Below are 18239 nucleotides of genomic sequence, written 5' to 3'. Positions count from 1 at the left end.
TTTGGGCTGATAGTTGGGTTGCCAGGAGCCCCTTGTTGTGCTGTGGATTTCCCAAGGACCAGAAAATTGCCAAGCTTAACCTTTGCTTCTAAGCAATATGTGTGTGTTGACATGTGTTGAGCTTGACTCTGGCCGCCCCTCTCCCCCCCACCAGCTTCAGGTTGTGGCATATCGGGCCTCATGATGAATCCTTAGTGCCCTACATGCCTAAAACGTATGCACATGACTGTATAAGAATGCTTTTCTGTGAACTGCAAATACCAACCAGGCAATCATTATGAAGAAGTACAATTTCTATATTATTTAAAATGCCTGAAATATTTGCTGCAGGGTAGGTGTTAGACAAAGATAAACAACATTATTTAGAAAGAGTTTTTTTATGTGCATTTTTCTTGGCAAAAATTCTCAAATAGTGATATATTTGACTGTTAAAAAAGCAGGATTGTTGAAAACACAAAAAATAGCAGCAAAGATGTTAGAGGCAACACGGGCACAAAAAACGACACATGTTGAAAGGCTTTTGCAGGAGCTTTAAGTTTGTATTGGTCATGATGATTACTCATGACCCATGGATGTCAACCCTGTAATTTATGATTGTATTACCTATCACTGACGCATGGATACTGTTATTGTCTATTTTTAGTTATTATATGCTAAAAATGTTTTCTCTTGTAAGAATTACATATTTGCAGCCCTTTAAATCTGGATCTACTGTAGAGTCATATATTTTAATCCAGCATAATTATCTCTAACAAGGGCAAATTTCCACATCCCCACATTGTTTTCCGTCCTCTTCACTTCACTGGCATACTTTAACCCTCTGCATGAACTCCTCAGGGACCATCATCAGTTCCTCCTCCTGTGCATGAAGCTGCTGTCCATCCACCTGTCTTTGGCCCATGCTGGAGGCACTGGTGCCATGGTTCTAGGGGCCCAGGGCCGGCCCCTCAGAAACCTACTCTTCAGACTCATAGATACAAACATGCCTGACTCCATTCAGCAGGTAAACTTGTATGATTGTTGGTGCTGGTGTAGAACCATAATATAGATTATTAGACTGTGGTCTGAATCATGTTTGTGCTAATTTGTGTCACTTCTTGCCTGCAGATAGTACAAATCTTTGTTTGTTTTCACCATTTTGACATTTCTTTCCCTCTTCAGGCAGTTTTGAACACTTTGTCCATTGGTGCGTCTTTGTTGCTGCCTCCACTAAGAGAAAGAACAGAACTGCTCCTCTCCCTCCTTCCTCAGGGCCCACAGAGCTTAAATGTCCTCTCCAAAGGACAGGTATGGAGAGCTCTAGAACTACTTATGTTGTATGTTTTGGTATTGCATTTTGTACTAAGCATAGCTCAAAATCGTCTTTTTTTGTTTATGAATGTGTTTTTTGATTGGAGCTATTGATGTAAATTAAGGACATACCTGCATGTTTACGTTCTATCTCTTTTAATGACGGACATTGTTTCTGCTTTGGCTGCTTGGCTGTCCTCATTTAAACTACCCTATGATTCAGATAGTTGGCTTGAAAATAAATGGATGGATTAAGCTGACAAATGGTGCCAAGTCAAAGCGTTGCTAGGCAATACGGGTTGAAGACTGCTTCAGTGTTGTGAAAAATGTGAAATAATTATTCCTCCCTAGCAGATTCTTTTGGCAAACTTACATTTAATGAAAGAGTACTGGAAAATTCTTCTTTATCTTTTAAAGCGTCTGCAGTTGGATATGGTCCTAAGCAGTCTTCAGGATCAGAGCCATGTGGCTTCTCTTCTGGGCTACAGCAACTTTGGGGAGGTGACAGCCCTGGGACCTCCTCTGACACCTGCTATGTCCGTCCGGATGGCCTCTACATCCAGCTCTGTTGAGGCCTATGATCCCTTGCACTTAGCAGAGGTGCTGCTCAGGACTCTGCTCCTCAGCATCGGCTTTTACACGGTATGAACATGAGGAGCATGTGCTGCTAATGGATTGTGTAATTTTGACTTGAAACACATTATTTTCTTTGTCTAGAAAATTGTTGTGCACATTAGTGTTAAAAGCATGGTTTCTCTCACTTCCATTTCCTTTTTCCACTTATACAGGAGCGAGCTTTTGGGGAGCTGGAGAAAAACAGTGACAAGCAGCTAACAAATGATAACCAGGGACAGACTGATCCTCCCTCACACTTCCACCAGCTGTTGTCTGGACTTCACAAACACCTACTGGCACATTGTTACATCCATTCAAGCACTGAGGTATGCCACACAATCAGCTCTATGCTATATACTGTATAAAATTTTAAAAGTTTAAAACTTCCTATTTTTTGGTCAAACTCGCAAATTTTCCTAAGATAAGATAAGATAAAAAGGATAAGATAATACAAGATAAAATAAAATAAGATAATATAAGATAAGATATTCCTTTATTAGTCCCACAAGGGGAAATTCCAAATTCCTACACTGCATACTCACATTTCTCCAATAAACACTGAATTTTTCTGCTTTAGTTTTATGTTTGACTCTATGTTTACAACATTCCCGTTGCTCTCTAGGATGACAGCAGTGTGACACTGCTTCGTGAGCATCTTTACCTGCTGCTTCCCTGCGCTGCTGAAACCCTCAGGAGATCAACCAAACTGCTTAAGGACAGTTCCCTGGATAAACAAATAATTAAGAAGCTGCACAGTAAGAAAACTGATCTTTAAAGCCCCTGTGATGAGTCTTTATCATGTAGCAAAACAGACTGAAAAGGATACTAATGTCTCTACATGACCTGTAAAAGTAGTCAGAACCATCAGAAACAAGACTGTTTACTTCTTTATAAGTATTATGCATGCCTGTTAGCCTTGCTAAGGGGCTCGGGTCAACAGGATGCTGTGTAAACAGCCCTTTTTTTTTCTTTTTTTTTTTTTTTTTTTTTTTTTTTTTAGATTTCCCATTCCATAGATTTGTTGTTATTTATACCAGGTTATTATCAGTAACTAACAATAATGACATTATACAAATAAATGTAAAAATCATTCTCATTAACTGTAACTAAATTAGAATAAGGCATTATTTTAAAAAACTGTATGGGTTTCTAAACAAACCAAAACAAAAATACACTCATGTACAAAATGCCCTTAGTTTTAGTCTTTGACACAGGCTTACTGAGTCACACGTCCTCGCCGTAGGCACAGTGTTTTACATTTTGCATGAGCTTGTTTATACTGAAAATTAAAGCTGATCGCCTTTTTTATTTTGTAGGTGTTGTAGGCAAAGACTTTAGCCTTTTATGAGCCTCTAAAACAAAAATACCAAGCTCCTCTTGTTGCTGATCTGAATGGAGTGTTATCTGTTTATATTGATAGTGATGAGGGAGAAAATGCTGCTGTTGAACTACAAAGAGATACACCACGCTGCGCTGTCAGTTCATGAGTGTTTCTCATCAGAAACAGTCTGCTCTTTTATGACAATTTAGGGGCAATTACATCAGGTAGAAACATTCAGTACTACCGCCTGTCTTTTCTGCATTAATCAGGATTTTTCAGTTTCAGCTCGTAAAAGCTATTATGATATTAGATGTGATTCTTGTTAGAGGCAGCGTCCATCACTAGAGATGAGATCAGTAAAGGAAAGATGAACAAATCTTTGAGAGGTTGTCTAACCATCAATAGAACTATGAGAATAACATGACCTGATAGTGATTGCACTTACAAAAGTTTAAAAAACGGGTGACTGCATACATTTTTGAATGGGGGACTAAATGCTAGAGTGGCCTAATTTGATTGGTCAAAACTTCAGGCGCTGGTATTTTTTGTGTTGAATTGCATTCAGATGTCAGGTATGAATTTCCTAGAATTAAAGTAAAATAAATCAGTATTTGAATATTTCATGGCACGTTTTATCAGTAAGCCCTAATTACCTGGTACATTTATAGAAATAAGTTATAAACATCTAATCATTTCTCAAGAATAAGGACTACCTAGTAATGAGTTGGCATTTTGCAGTAATATTAAGGAAGTATTTACCTTGTAATAATGTATTAATTATTAAGTATTTCCTTGTAATGTTGCTGCAGTTCTCTGGTAATTAGGTAGTATCTATCCTTCTTACCTTAACCATAATCCTCTTAATATTGTAGCAATTATCTGGTAATTAGTTGGTATTTTACCCTAACCCTCACCCTCTTACCCTAAGCCTAACCCTCGTAATATTGTGGCAGTTATCTGGTGATTACAGATGATTACCACTTTTTACTATAAAATTTCTAAGTAATTAGGGTCTGCTAAAATAAAATGTTAACAAATATTTTCTTTAGAAATGTATTACATTTACTTTTTCTGGTGATTTGTGGTGTCAACCCCACCAAGTATCCATATTATGAAGGACACAAAATGAACATTGAAAGCAACAAAACTAAGTTTAGCATTTTGAGAAAGTAATAACATTAACTAACAAACCTGCATTAAAATAAACCAAAACTAAACTGAAATTTAGTTAAGAATTTGAAAAGAGGTCACCATGAAATCAAGATAGAAAATGTTGAAAAATCCCAAACTACCATTACCATACTTCATTTATTCACTCCTTGATCTGATACCTTTTTGTAATTCTCAGTTATTTTATGGCACACTTTTATCCCCCCTCTGTCGTCTCTGCTCTTCTCCCAGTGGTCTTGTACAACTCTGTTGCTGGCAGCCTGCTGTGCCAGGTCATGTACTCCTTGCTGCTGCTGCCCCTGGCCACAGTTCAACCTCTCCTGAGCCAATTACTGGCCTTGTTGGAGCACCTCAATGATTTCAACAGGCTCCTGCCAGAGACAGGCCTCATGGAGGAACAAGAGCTGGGGATGGAGGTGGAGAAAACCTCTACAGGTCAGTTGAATATGCTTATTTTGTAAAGCATTCATCATTAAAAGAATGATATATGAATGGCCACTCAAATGATGTAGTAATCCAATAATGGTGTGTACATACAGATAAAAGTGAAGACGCATGCCCTGGACAGCAGCAACAGGAGGAGGAGGAGTGTAAGTGGGTTTGGCTGTTGGATCTGGAGAGGTCAGTGGCATTGGCAGTCGGCCGTTGCCTCAGTGGTATGCTTCAAGGCCCACCGCCGTCACTTCAGGAGAAAATGTCGGAGTTCTGGCTATCAAATGTCCTCCTCAGGAACGGCCTGGAGACGGACCACGAACAGCTGGGTAGGAATACAGACTGCCTGCTGTCATATCTGTACCACTGTTCTGTCAGTCTGAATGTTCATCCCTAGAATCTGATGCAACCATGCGTACACATTCTGTGATTGGACCCTAAAAATAAAATAAACCACGGTTGTTAGATTTATGACAGGGCATGGAATAACAGCAAACTGTTCAGAAAGTTTATAGGTGTACCTCTTTTTTCTCCTCACCTCCTGAGATATGAGCTTTTGTTTGGAATACATTTTTAGTTTCTCCAACCTATTTGGGATTAGTAGGACCTGATGAGTTTAAGGCTTAAGCTTTGTCTTTGAGCAGGAATTAGTTTTGACCAAACATTATGTCCACAAATCCCCTGAAGGCCCTGTTTCTGCAGAAAATACAGCACTAGAGAGGTTTTAGAGCATATGTCTTGCCTTTTGGTCAGTTGTTGGGGGTCTTCAGTCAGTAGGACATGGTGTCAGTCATTCAGTATGGTGGAGTCATTTTTCTCTGTAATGTAGATGATGGACCACAAGGACTTGATCAGGCCAAGAATAAACAGCATTTCCACTAACAGATCTGAATTTCTTCTGAAAAGTTCCAAAAGCCTCAAAATTCCCTGAAATTTCAAAGAAATTACATAACATTTCTGGAAAAATCCTTAAGCATATTTTTTAAGTATTCCAACACAGGAACCCCAAAATATCTTGAAATATTCCCAAATATTTCAATGAAACTTTTAATAAAGTCTAAACATTTCAATACCCCCCCCCCACACACACACACACACAACAAAAGAAGCCATGTAAATTCCTTAAAAATTTTAAGCAAATTCCTCCAAATGTAAAAGCAAATACATTTTAGAACTTTTTTTAAGATACCCAGAAATTTTCAAATACGTTCTTCAAAATTCGTTGAAAATGTGGGACATTTCTGGGGAAATACTCCTGAAATTTTACCACAAAGTCTCCCAACATTTCAAAACAATTTCTTAACTTTACTGGACATTCTGCTCAATTATCTCAAAATTTCTCAAAGCAGAAACCATGCTGTCAGAAAGTCAAAAGGTCATGTCCTCATATGTACATATAGGGACTTATGAGGTCTTTGAGGATGGAAGGGATTTACGCTGGGTTAGAATGATATATAAGAGAATTAGTTAAGTCATCTAGCTTGCCTTACATGGTAAGTCATGGACCATTAAGGCCCAATGAAGTCCTGAAAAACACCTTTAGCTTAAGACATCTTTTCTTTGTTGTGCAACAGTGTTAATTTTGACAGCACTTTTTAATTTAGTTTTATAGTCTTTTGCCAAAAATATCTTTTAGCTTTAGTCATGATTTAGTCACCTAAATTGTTTTAGTTTTAGTCTAGTTTTAGGTGACAAAACTTTGTTGACTAAAATGTCAGTCAATTTAGTTTTAGTTTTTGTCCATGTGCACTTGTTTTTATTAGTTACTGTCTCGTTTTCACCAGGGAAAAAAAGGCTGTTAACGAAAACCGTAATGAAAATAATTAGTCAACAAAATTAACACTGTTGTGCAAATGTTACAAATATCAGCAACGGTCTACATCATTATGATGTTTTTTCTTACTCTCTTGTGATGTGCCCCCATGCAGACTCTAGCATGGCCTGGCTGATTGAGGTTGTGCTTATGGGTGGCAGTGATGCTCGACTGTCAGAGCTTAGTCTGAATGAGGAAACCAGAACTTTACTGGAACTTGCATTGGGGTCCTCCAGAGGAGCAGCAGGGGCCCTGTGGCAGAAGATGGAGGAGTACGCACACAGTAAAGGTACTTTGACTTGTTTGTGTGTCTTTATCGTAATACTTCTGAAAGATAAGAGTATTAGATAGTATTGCACTGCATATACTTGCATCACATTTTATCATCGGCTGAGTTGTGATTTAATTGTGTTGTTTCACTGGGGGAGCAGAGTGGGAGAGTGGAGGCACTTCAGGAGACTGTTTACTGCAGACTGTATGTCGCTGCAGTCTGGCAGCTCTTCTGAAACACACTGGGCTGCAGAATGAGGCCTGCTGGCAGGACAGGTCAGTAATAGAAAATGCTAAATCAACTAAAATGCCTGTTCCTGTGCTTTTCACTAACCTAGATGGAGCTTCTTAAATAGTGAGCTTTATGTGTCATTTAGGGTGAAGTGATGTGAGCTAAACAATTGCATTTCTAAAATGCATACCTCAGTGCAGAAAGAAGCTAATTATCCTCTTCCTTTTTCCTCTCTGAGACAGATACGAGCCCAGTGAGACGCTGTTAGACCTCTACGAAATGGTTTATAAAATCAGAAGCACTCTGTTGGCCCATAAAAACTCTCCAAGGATGTCGCAGGTGCAGACTGCTGCCAAACAGGTACCATTACTGAAACGACTCCACTTAATGGCATAATCAGATATACACAGTGCAGCTATTTATGACAAACAAGTGCTTAAAGACGATTAAAAGACTTTATTTATGAAAACTGTACACTGAAGGTGAATAGATTTACTCTAAATTACAGAAGAATGTACTTACCTGAGTTAAAACTACACTTTTGTGCAACCTTTCCCAGTTATGAGCCCCATCCTGTTTCCCATCAAATTCAGGATAAGACATTTAAACCAAGCAAATCTCTGTATACATGATAAATACTAGCATCTAGTTTCTGATTACTGCATTTTCTTTGTGAAGGAGCTTTTGAAATCTATTTTTTACCACATTTACTTCAGCAATTTTGAAATTATAGAAAAAAGAGTTACTCTTCTGGACACCTTGGGGAGCCGACATCCTGTAAGTGGCATACCTGCTAACACTCCCATTTCCCTCACGTTTTTTGCATATTTTTATGCCACCTTCCACCCACCTCCTGGATACTTCTGTCATTTTCATGGCTTTACTACAGATATGCCAATTCACATACACAGATTCATACGTTTTGTATGTTTGAGGATACCAAAGTTGCCAGATCATGTCTGAATCATATTACACAAACCCTGTACATAACCAGATTATTTCAGCCCGTCCCTGTGTGTGACCTGGCAACCCACAATCTATTTCAAGGTACACATGAACGGCTACACTCTGCATGAGCTAAAGGCAAGCTAACTGAAAATGTCAGGAAAGGACAGAGCTCTGTTTTCATTTTTTTTGTCCACACTTCTATTGCTATCCTCAAATTTTCGTAACACTTCATCATCTTATTTATAAAGGTTATAGTTCAGCACCCTAAGGTCTTGATTGTAATCAAAAACAAAGACACACTAAAGTATTGTGAAAGTATTATAAAAGAGTATTTATCAATAATGGGTTAGAAAAAGGAGAAGCAGAAAAACATTGCAGAGAAAAAGGGGTAAACAACACAGCCTTCTGCGCCTAATATTCCAACTGTGCTAAAAATACAATGTGTTTTTCTAGTATGTGGAACTTCTGAATAAAAACATACTGATTTAAAGTTAATCCCCCTCATGTGAAAATTCATGTGGCAAGAGAAAGCAAGACATTTAGGCTTTTATTTCAAAGACATTATTGGTTTTATGATTCCCTCACAAAAAACAATTTCATGAGGAATAAGAGCATAAAATATAGCAGAAAGCAAGAAATACAATGTTAAATCCCAACGTTTTCCTGGGGAGGACCCCTAACCCTCCTCTCATAGATAGATACTGTACGTTTCCCCACTTCCCACCAAAACTGAAGACTAAAGCCAAAGCCAGATATGGTATGAGCCTGTGAACCACAGACGTGAATTGGCCATTACTTCAGTTAGAGTGGCACAAAGAATTTAATTCAAATCTCAATCACAGTTTTGACCATTTTACGATCAAAGAAACAATCAAAGAAACGATCAAAGAAACGTAAATAACCACCAGCAATTGTTGGTGGTTATGTACGTTTTAAATATGTGTTCCGCTTGTGAAAAATTAATCTTTTTAAAATTTATTTTTTAAATGCATCATCGTGTTTAAATCTCATCTGGTTGTGCACTCGGTTTTGTGAAGAGTCTCTTATACTAATGTTTAGTTGCAGATGATTTTAGTCTGAAGATTCTGCTCAGCTACTCTCATCTCTTCTCCATGGGTGCACACATAAGTACACAAACAGTAGCACACACTGCCTGCATCTTTCACAACAGCCTCTGCTCTGCCTCTCCAATTCTCTGTGGTAGTAACTTCTTGTTAGTAAAATTCATCAGTATAAACACTGAATTAACAAAAATTTTTAAGTTTTAACAGCCTTACTCATGATTCCAGCCATGTATGAGCCCAATGTGATCTAAATTTAAGTTTTTCCATCTCTTTCACTGTAGTTAAGTTACTGCTAAACAGGCAATAACCGAGAAGAAGATTTGTGTTCCAAAATCAGAGCTTTTTCCAAAACCAGAGGTTAAGTATACAGTACAGAAGACAGTACAAAAGACATGTAACATATATGAACAACAAATAGAAGTACAGCAAAGAACAGTTCACTGAGAAAATATCTTAGTCATTAACTAAATTACTTCTGGAAAGAAATTAGTTGCAGGATATTAAGGTTTAAAATTTTAAAAAAGTAATGAAAGAAATTGCCCTTTAAATTTAAAAGTTAATGGGATTAATGATTCTGGGTTCTTTTGTGAACTCTTAGATGGGCCAGTGATGCACTCATGGAGTAATTTTGGTAGGCCAGCCAACTCTTGGGAAGGTTCACCCCTTTTCCAAGTTTTCTCCATTTGTGGATAATGGCTCTCACCATAGTTCACTGGAGACCCAGAGCCTTAGAAATGGCTTTGTTACCCTTTCCTGACTGATAGATGTTTCTCATCTGTTCTTGAATTTCTTTAGATTGCAGTAGGATGTGTTGCTTTTTAAGATTTACTTTTGGGTATTTTTGTGCCTTTATTAGATAGAGAAGGTCAGTGGATAGAGTCAGAAAAAGGGTCAAGAGTGGGGAAGAGATATGTGGTAAAGGGCCTCAGACTGGATTCGAACCCAGGCTGCTCGCGTAAATGGGGAGCGCCTTAAACCACTAGGCCACCTGCTCCCTGATGTGATGCTTTTTAAGATCTTTTCGCCATCTTCCCTTTGTCAGACAGGTTCTTTTGAAGTGATTTCTTGATTCAACAGGTCTGGCAGTAATCAGTCCTTGGTGTGGCTAGTGAAATTTAACTCATCTTTCCAAGAACTGTTGTTAACCGGAGTTATTTTCAAGAATTATCAAAGGCCATTACTTTTCCACATAGGGCCACGTCGGTTTATTGGAAATAATGCCACTTAGATAAAAATGTTAAGAAAATGTTTCTTTTGATTGCTTTTCCTAAATTGCAGACGGCTCAATCTCCTCAAAGTCCTGAAGCAGACCGGCAGGAGCCGAGCACCTCAGGAGAGCAAGCAGGGAAGGAACCAGAACAGCAGTCAAGAGGTCACTGCAGCCGGGAGGTGCAAGTTCCACCAGCACCCACAGCAAACCACAACCAGGAGGAGATTACAGAGGATGACACGTTTGGCAACAGTCGTATGTACCTGTCAGGTTAGAAATGTTCATCTGTGTTTCTGCCACACAGCCAGTGATGTCAAAATCTCACATAGAAATACACAACACAAACACATCTGTCTGTCTGTCCCATCTCTGCAGAGGTTCTGGAGTCATTCATGGCCACCAGGGAAGCGATGCAGGTCCAGCAGAGTGTGACAGTGTATGAGTCTTTTGGCACTTCCACCCTCCCCAGCAGCATGGAGAGCCCGGTGAGTCCAGAGAAGGAGCTGGATCCCAAGCAGCAGTGGGAGAAGCAAAAGGAATCTGAGGAGAGCATGTCTTTTCCTGCCGCCTGCCATCTGGTGGTGTCCCGCTGTCTCTTCCTGCTGCTGGGCGTCAGGCCTGCATGGGTGGAGCCCAGCGAGAGAGAGAACAGCCAGGCTATGAAGAGCGGAACGAGGTAGAGTTTCTTTGCTCTAGTACGTTTTATGATTTAGTGAGCTGTTTATGAACTAACTGTCCAAATCATTTCACTTGTAGAAAATCAACCTCTGAACCCTTTGTGATGTCTGCTGATGGTCGCAAACAGGTGCTGAGATTTTTCCCTAATTTCCTAAAAGTTGGGACACTGTATTAAATGAAGATTTCATAGAATGTGATGATTTTCAAAACTTTGAAATAGCACAAAGACAGCATATCGAATGAACAAAAAGCCTTGAGAAATTTCATTGGGGTTTTTCCAAAAAGTTGGGACAGTGACAACAAAAGACTGGAAACACTGTGAAGAAGACACCTGATGTTGTTTTGTGATATTGTAGGTTTAACTCTGTAAAGCACTTGAATTGCTTTGCCTGATGGGACATCTCACAGATAAAAATGTTAACTGGCAGCTGGTCAGAAACATGATTGGGTGTAATAAGAGCAGAAAGACTGGGGTTTAAATGTAAAACTCCAAAGATTCAGGGGATTTCATCTGTAGTGGATGACCTTGTCCAAACCTTTTTTTAAAGTATTGCTGGAATTAAAGTTAAAATAGGCATATATTTTTTTCTGAAATATTAACATTTCTCAGTTTTAACATTTGATATGGTCTTGTGCTACTTTCAATTGAATATGAGGGGTTTTTTTTGTTTTACATGCCTAAAATTTTGAGGGGATAGGGCGCTTATATTACTGTTCTGTCTTTGTTTTTTTTTAGTCTGACCAACTAAAAATCTCCCTTGGATCTTCCAAGAACAAAATGGGTAAGTGAAATATGTTAACACTAAATATTGTTTTAGTTATTTTTTCTTGAAAAGATACTGTAAGTAATGTTCCACACTACAGCCCAATATGTTGAAGATAAGTTTGCTTTAGAGTTTAATTTGAACATAAAAAGGTTTGTAGCTTAAATGAATAATTCATTTTTGGTTTTCCTGATTATATCATTTTTATATGCTAACTTAAGGCCCTTGCACACCGAGTCTGTTTTTTTGGCAGAAATTGCTGCATTTTAAAAATGACATACAATCTTATGTTGTGGCAATCACATTGCATTGACTCTGAAACTTTTGTCCGTTATATATCTCAGAACAGTTTTAAATATTTGCATTTCTTCACATCCATCAAAGTAATTTTAATGGGTCACAGTTCCTGCAGCTCTTTTGATCTCTTCCTTGCGCTGAAACTTCACTTAAAACTCCACGCTTTAGCCATGTCCTACATGGAAATCAAAGACTGAACTCAAAAACTTGCGCTTTGTCTCACTAATTGAGAACAGCACTATGAGGCACAAGCTTGTTCAAATAACCTAAATACCTTAAAGTCTCTGTCAGGAATGGATGGACCTAGTTTTCTTTTATTTTTTCAAGGAGTGTAAGAGCTACAAAATCATCTCCACTGATTTGTTTGTGAGACCATTTTGCCTTCTAATGCAGCTTTTCACAATTAATAGACAAATAAACGCATTAGACTTGCTGTGCAGGGTTTGCGTTTGTGGTGTGTTTTATTGAATTATGTATCAAAAAAATACAAAATAGCAGACTCAGTATGCTGGTTTTGCTCAGCTGGTAGAGCGGGCGTCCATATGCTAAGGCTATGGTCCTCAATGCGCTAGTCAGAGGATCAATTTCCTGTCTTGGCTAAGGTTCTTGCTCTTCCTGTTTTTCCAGTTTCCCTCCAGCTGTCCTGTCGAATAAAGGCAAAAAGCTCCAAAATAGTATTTAAAAAAGACAATGAAAATAACATACTTGGTGTAAACACCTTCATTTTATGTAATTTAATGCCTCAAAAGGCCCCTAGCTATAATGGGAATTGTTTGTCTCTTAGTTAAATATCAATAAGAAATCTTATCCATAAAAATACAGTTTTGCTTCATCTGACCTTCTGGCCTTTGCTGCTTCCTCACACATCGTTCTCTCTAACAAATGTGCCACTCTTGTGAAAATCATTTCTTTAGTTTTGAAGAAACACTGAACAGTTGTCACTGTAAGATGTGATTAAAAAATTACATTAGAAATGACTAAAAAACACTTTTACTATCTTTTCTTGTGTCTGTTTCAGGCTTACCTTTGTGCTCTCTGGGAATCATGAAAGACGCCTGGGATCGCCTGCGGCAGTGTATCAGCCCAACCACCCCCATGCCTCACAGTGGCAACAACACTTTGCCCATTCTCAACCAGGTGTTCCACTTTGTCTGTGGGAGCCTGAGCCAGTTGTCGCCCCTGGCACCTACACTGCCTGCTGGACAGACGTGTAGTCAGGCAGATCCTAGGGCCATCACATTTGCTATACTGCAGCAGCAGCAGAGGGCAGAGGTAATGTTCATCATCTCCATCTTTTTTGTTCACTTACTTTCCTTTCATAGAAGTTTGATGATGATAATGAGGTATGAAGCAACATAGAGCCTTGATAAAAATTAGACTGAATTTAATATGAGCATATAAGGGTGTTCTGTGAATGCATAATATGAGCCAGGGATGGGGGAAATGTCAGTAGGACTGTATATAGTCCCAGCTCATGATAAAATATGGTGCTACTGGTGCTAGAACACAAACGATTCTCTGGGCTTTTGACTCAATTCATCCCCACTTCATGACTCCTCACAGTGGTGGTCAGGACATAAATGAGTGTCATGAATAAAATACTAACAATTTTAACAAAACTATTTCATGAAATATCCTCATATTGTATCCTATAATTACCCACGCCGATGAAATAGGCAGGGGGTTATGTAAAGGGTTCCGTATCTTTGTTTGTTCGTTTGTATGTGTACAAGATAACTCGCGAACGGAAAGTCATATCTTCACCAAACTTTCAGAGAATATTGGGATAGTGACAGGGAAGAATCGATTAGATTTTGGTGATGATCTGTGCACCTGTTTGAACACCATAGTAATCAATGGGAGCGTGAGTTCCTCGGTGGGGCTGCTTAGGCGTGGGTCTGCCGCCTCAGACGGCCATTCTAGTTGCATAATGTTTTACATCACACCATATTAGAATTTATGCTGTAATTCCCACCCTTAACTTTGTCTGAGACTATCTTTTTCTTCTCTTTCAACAGTTGCGACTGGAGGCTTTGTGCCAGATGTCATCCTTCCTGTCTAAGATGGAGGTAAAGAGCAGTGGGTTCACCGTCTCCTCTCAGTTTCCTGCATTGTTGCAGTCTGTGCAGCTTCAGTTCCTCTCTGGGTGCTTCGCTTTGGGAACACAAATCATCAGCTCTCACTCTGGTGCTAATTACGAGACGCAGCATTACATGGTAAGTCTACTAATTTTGCTATTATGATGATTGTGTGGATGTTTTTGGAAAGATTTAATTAATATTTGATTCAAGCCATGTGAAAAGAGGAAAAGTGTTAATGATTTTATGCACTAATATGCTGTTTTATGAATTACTTTCTGATCCCTTTTATCTAACTAGTCTGGTACACAATCAGCTTCAGTGGATACTCAAACAGAGCTGCAATCTGCAGCCCACATCTTCTACCAGCAGGTGGTGCGTGTCCTTAAACAGAGGGTTGTGCTTGAAAAAGAGCATCCAGGTTTGTTTGGCAGCGTTTCTTGTTTTAATATCACTTGGTATCACTCCATGTTTCTATTTTAGTTTTCATGTAGGTAAGATTTTGTCTTGATCCCACACAGGATCATGCCAGCATCTTCTCCTGGCCACAATGTTTGCACTGAATTTCTGCTACCAGCCAGTGGACCTGGTACTGGTCATCAAATGTGGCATCCTGGAAATCCTTTCCACGCTGACCAACAACAGCTGTGCACTGATGAATCAGGGCTGGTTTGCAGCCTCCACATCTGGATCCATGTTACTAAGTGGAGCTTTAAAATTGGCTTGCACTCGTTTGTTACAGATACTGACAGTGGCTGCAAGGTAAATGTAGACTTCTTCCTTTGTAATTTAAATCATTAGTATGTGAATTTCAAATTTGATGTTAACTTCTCTATTGCAATTTGTCTTTGGCTTGTAGTTCCTGTGAGGATTTGCTACCATTGGATGTATCCCACGCACTGATGGAGGTGATGTGTGAACAGCTCCAAAACATCCTGTATACTTTCCACCAACAGCAGACAGCAGAGAGAGGAACAGCTGAGAGAGCAGATTCAGAGTCTGGGAGCAAGAGCACAAATCTGCATGGTTTGCAAACTTGACTATATTAGAATTTGCTAAAACAAAGTCCTTTATTGAAATTTTCATTCATCTGGGCACAAATTAGGCACTGCCAGCCTTTTCTTCTGTTTTACATCCTTTTTTTCCTCTGTTTTTGATGTTTCTAGGAGTGGAAAACAGCAGAGTGGTTGAATCTCAGCTGGCAGATTTCTTGGTGTTTCTGAGGCGTGTTCTGTCATTAAGAGTAATGAAAAGACTTTCTACTTTTGTCAAATGGGTTGAACCACTAATGGCCATAATTTCACACAAGTGCACTTTAGGTAAGACATTTTGATGTTACAGAAAACACAGCTTTGATATTGTTTGGACATTTTTCACCGTCACTTTTTCTCTTTTTAGGGTCTCCATGCTTTCAAAACCTTCGTACGAAGCTTCTGGCCTTCCATGTTTTAGAGAGACTGTTACCTGCTTGTTCTGAGCCTGCTCAAATTCAACAGGTATGATAAATGCAACATGCATGTGAAGTACCACAAGAAAATCTATATTCAGCACAAAAATACAGGCAGACACCGAAGTATTTAAATTGTGAACATGTAAACAAAAGCTTTGACCATTACATTCTGTTCCCTCTTTTATTACAGATTGTTAAACAACTTTTTCAGCTCTTGTCTGTTTACATGTGGAAAGAACCACTAGCAGAGAGGACCCACGAGGAGACGGCTGAAAAAGATAAGGGGGTAAGACAGCAGTGTTGCATTAAAATCACTTTGTAAGCTCATACTTACCATTCTATACCAAAACCTTGAATATATACAAGAAGTGTTACAAACCTGATTAAATGAGAAAATGTCTTATGTGATTTCAATTCTGGCTGTTAGTGAGCTAGCTCATTGGGGTCGCTCTGTAATGAGACCATAATGACTCTTCATTTGGTGCCATTTTGGCTGCTATTAAATCAGCCAAATTTAGAAATCCTTTGAACTATAATTGATATGTGTGCATGTATCTTATTCAAATTATGTTTTATTTAATAAAATTCATGATAATCTCTTAGAATTATCTTCCAAAGTCTCCTGTCTCACTAAAATGTCTTGGCTTGGCTGTATGACACCCTGCTATAAAACATCAATATTATAATACCATCAAGAATAAGTCATGAATGATGTGCTTGTAGCAAAGTTGTGTAGTGAAAGGATCTGCCTTTTACTCTGTTGAATAAATAAAAAAGATAAAAAGCAAACAGGATCTGAAACCTTATTTTTGCTCTTAATATTCTGAAATAAAGTATTTATATAAGGTATATGTTACAGGGCACAGCATGCCAAAAAAACCTGACACAGAAATAGTGTCTTCCTCTTGGCTCACAGAGTGTCAGAAAATAGAGCTTTTGTTTTTTACAGGCATCTTAGCCCTGCTTAATGTAAAATATCCTGGTAAAATGCTTTAACGCACATTTACACTAATTTATCCATACTGCAATTCAAATACTGTAAGAAAGCTCACTGTGGTGAAATGCCTCATATGCACATTAGCACTAATTAATATAAACCATCTTAAATGATCTTGTCCACCTCGTAAATCTGCCCAGACCCTTGCATATTTTATACTGCTGATCATGTCTATTCAGCATCCGGGCACCCTTTTCACCCTTTTCACATCTTGAAACCATATACCCAATGCACAGGGACTTGTATATTCAGGAAAAATAACTAACAAGAGTTTTTACATACATAAAAAATCTTTAAATACTTTTTTTTTCCATTTTTATCTATCTTTTTGTATTTAATGTGTAATTCCATTCAGAGCAAAGCTAACCAGAGTCAAATTCCTTGTTGCAAAAGCATACTTGGCCAATAAAGCTGATTCTGATTTATCTGTATTCCTGACTTGAATTTGGTGTAATTATATATTTTTTCACTTTTTGCCAAAATTGGAAGGAACAGCTAAAGGGAGGAAATATGGGGGGACATAGTGGGGGAAAATGCACCAAACATGTAGCCTATAGCCTGCGCATAGGGATGCCTGCTTTGCTAACTGAGCTAAACCTGTGTCTTACTTTTCTATGAATTATTAGCTTACAGATATATTCAAATTATTATTATTTACTCATTTACTTCTATGGTATCATGCTTCCAATCACAGTAGAAGTAATGCATATTCTTCCGGAAAATCTTCACCTGGTGTTGTGTGTTTTACCTTTGAAAAGATTATTCCAACAAATCAAACAGCATTATAAATGCAAGTCTAACCTTCAACATTAAAGCTCCTGTGAGGAACATGTAGTTTCTATCAGTTCCATGGACCCTGTGGACAAAAACATAACACCCTAATTCTTTGCTGATTTTGTCCTGAACACGTGTCAGAAGTATTTTCAGTGAAATAATCACCTTTCTGACTTTAAATTATGAATCTTTGTTGTGGGAAATGTAAACAAAGGCTGTACCTCCTAGTGTGCGTTAGTATTTACAGGAATTGAAATAACTTTATGGAATTATGTATCTATATGTTGTGATCTAGTTTGTTTTTATTTCTTAATGAATAGTAATAATAATAATATTATAATATTGAAAATATTAATTCCGTTCTGTTTCATCACAAGCAAAAAAATAATCAAGGGAGCTTTAAAACATATGGTAATTTTAACAGTTTGGTAAGAATTATTGCACAGAGACAGTTTACTATAACCCTGATAACAGTATCAGAAAATATGTTTATCATGGAAATGATGAATAGTTGCAGTTATCCAGGACTCAAAGTGCTGCATTAAAATGAAGTGAAACTCACTCCTGGCAGTAATAAAATTGAAACAGCAGGGCTACTCAGTAGAACAGATGGGCCTGTTCTCAATGTTGGAGATGGAGGAAGAAGACAGAAAATAACAACAAATTAATTAGTGTCAAATTGAGAGAGCACGGATATGTCATGATATACTGTATAATGATAGCTCTTCACCTGTGCAGTGAGACTGCCTAATAATAACTAACTTATTTACATAAACAATATGCTATAAATTAATGTTAAAAGTTGAGAATTGTTGGTAAAATGTGCTTTCTTTTGT

General features: G+C 38.2%; 1 protein-coding gene across 4 annotated transcripts in view; it reads left to right on the top strand.

Annotated features, from left to right (window-relative positions):
* The window catches only part of LOC121524915 (probable E3 ubiquitin-protein ligase HERC1), a 71529-nt gene that overhangs the window by 15901 nt on the left and 37389 nt on the right, over positions 1 to 18239 (top strand). For all 4 annotated transcript variants that reach the window (XM_041810498.1, XM_041810499.1, XM_041810500.1 and 1 more), the window contains exons 13-34: positions 838 to 1003; positions 1162 to 1287; positions 1708 to 1932; positions 2079 to 2231; positions 2528 to 2660; positions 4628 to 4831; positions 4936 to 5157; positions 6757 to 6930; positions 7073 to 7187; positions 7386 to 7503; positions 10434 to 10635; positions 10741 to 11041; positions 11122 to 11170; positions 11780 to 11825; positions 13123 to 13376; positions 14123 to 14320; positions 14483 to 14603; positions 14704 to 14944; positions 15042 to 15208; positions 15349 to 15501; positions 15581 to 15678; positions 15823 to 15918. In XM_041810498.1, the coding sequence (XP_041666432.1) occupies positions 838 to 1003; positions 1162 to 1287; positions 1708 to 1932; positions 2079 to 2231; positions 2528 to 2660; positions 4628 to 4831; positions 4936 to 5157; positions 6757 to 6930; positions 7073 to 7187; positions 7386 to 7503; positions 10434 to 10635; positions 10741 to 11041; positions 11122 to 11170; positions 11780 to 11825; positions 13123 to 13376; positions 14123 to 14320; positions 14483 to 14603; positions 14704 to 14944; positions 15042 to 15208; positions 15349 to 15501; positions 15581 to 15678; positions 15823 to 15918 (3562 nt within the window). The remainder of the gene's footprint in view (positions 1 to 837; positions 1004 to 1161; positions 1288 to 1707; positions 1933 to 2078; positions 2232 to 2527; positions 2661 to 4627; positions 4832 to 4935; positions 5158 to 6756; positions 6931 to 7072; positions 7188 to 7385; positions 7504 to 10433; positions 10636 to 10740; positions 11042 to 11121; positions 11171 to 11779; positions 11826 to 13122; positions 13377 to 14122; positions 14321 to 14482; positions 14604 to 14703; positions 14945 to 15041; positions 15209 to 15348; positions 15502 to 15580; positions 15679 to 15822; positions 15919 to 18239) is intronic.

Source organism: Cheilinus undulatus, linkage group 17 (genome assembly GCF_018320785.1).
Source record: "Cheilinus undulatus linkage group 17, ASM1832078v1, whole genome shotgun sequence".
Taxonomy (NCBI): domain Eukaryota; kingdom Metazoa; phylum Chordata; class Actinopteri; order Labriformes; family Labridae; genus Cheilinus; species Cheilinus undulatus.
This window is presented reverse-complemented; position numbering and strand designations above follow the sequence as displayed.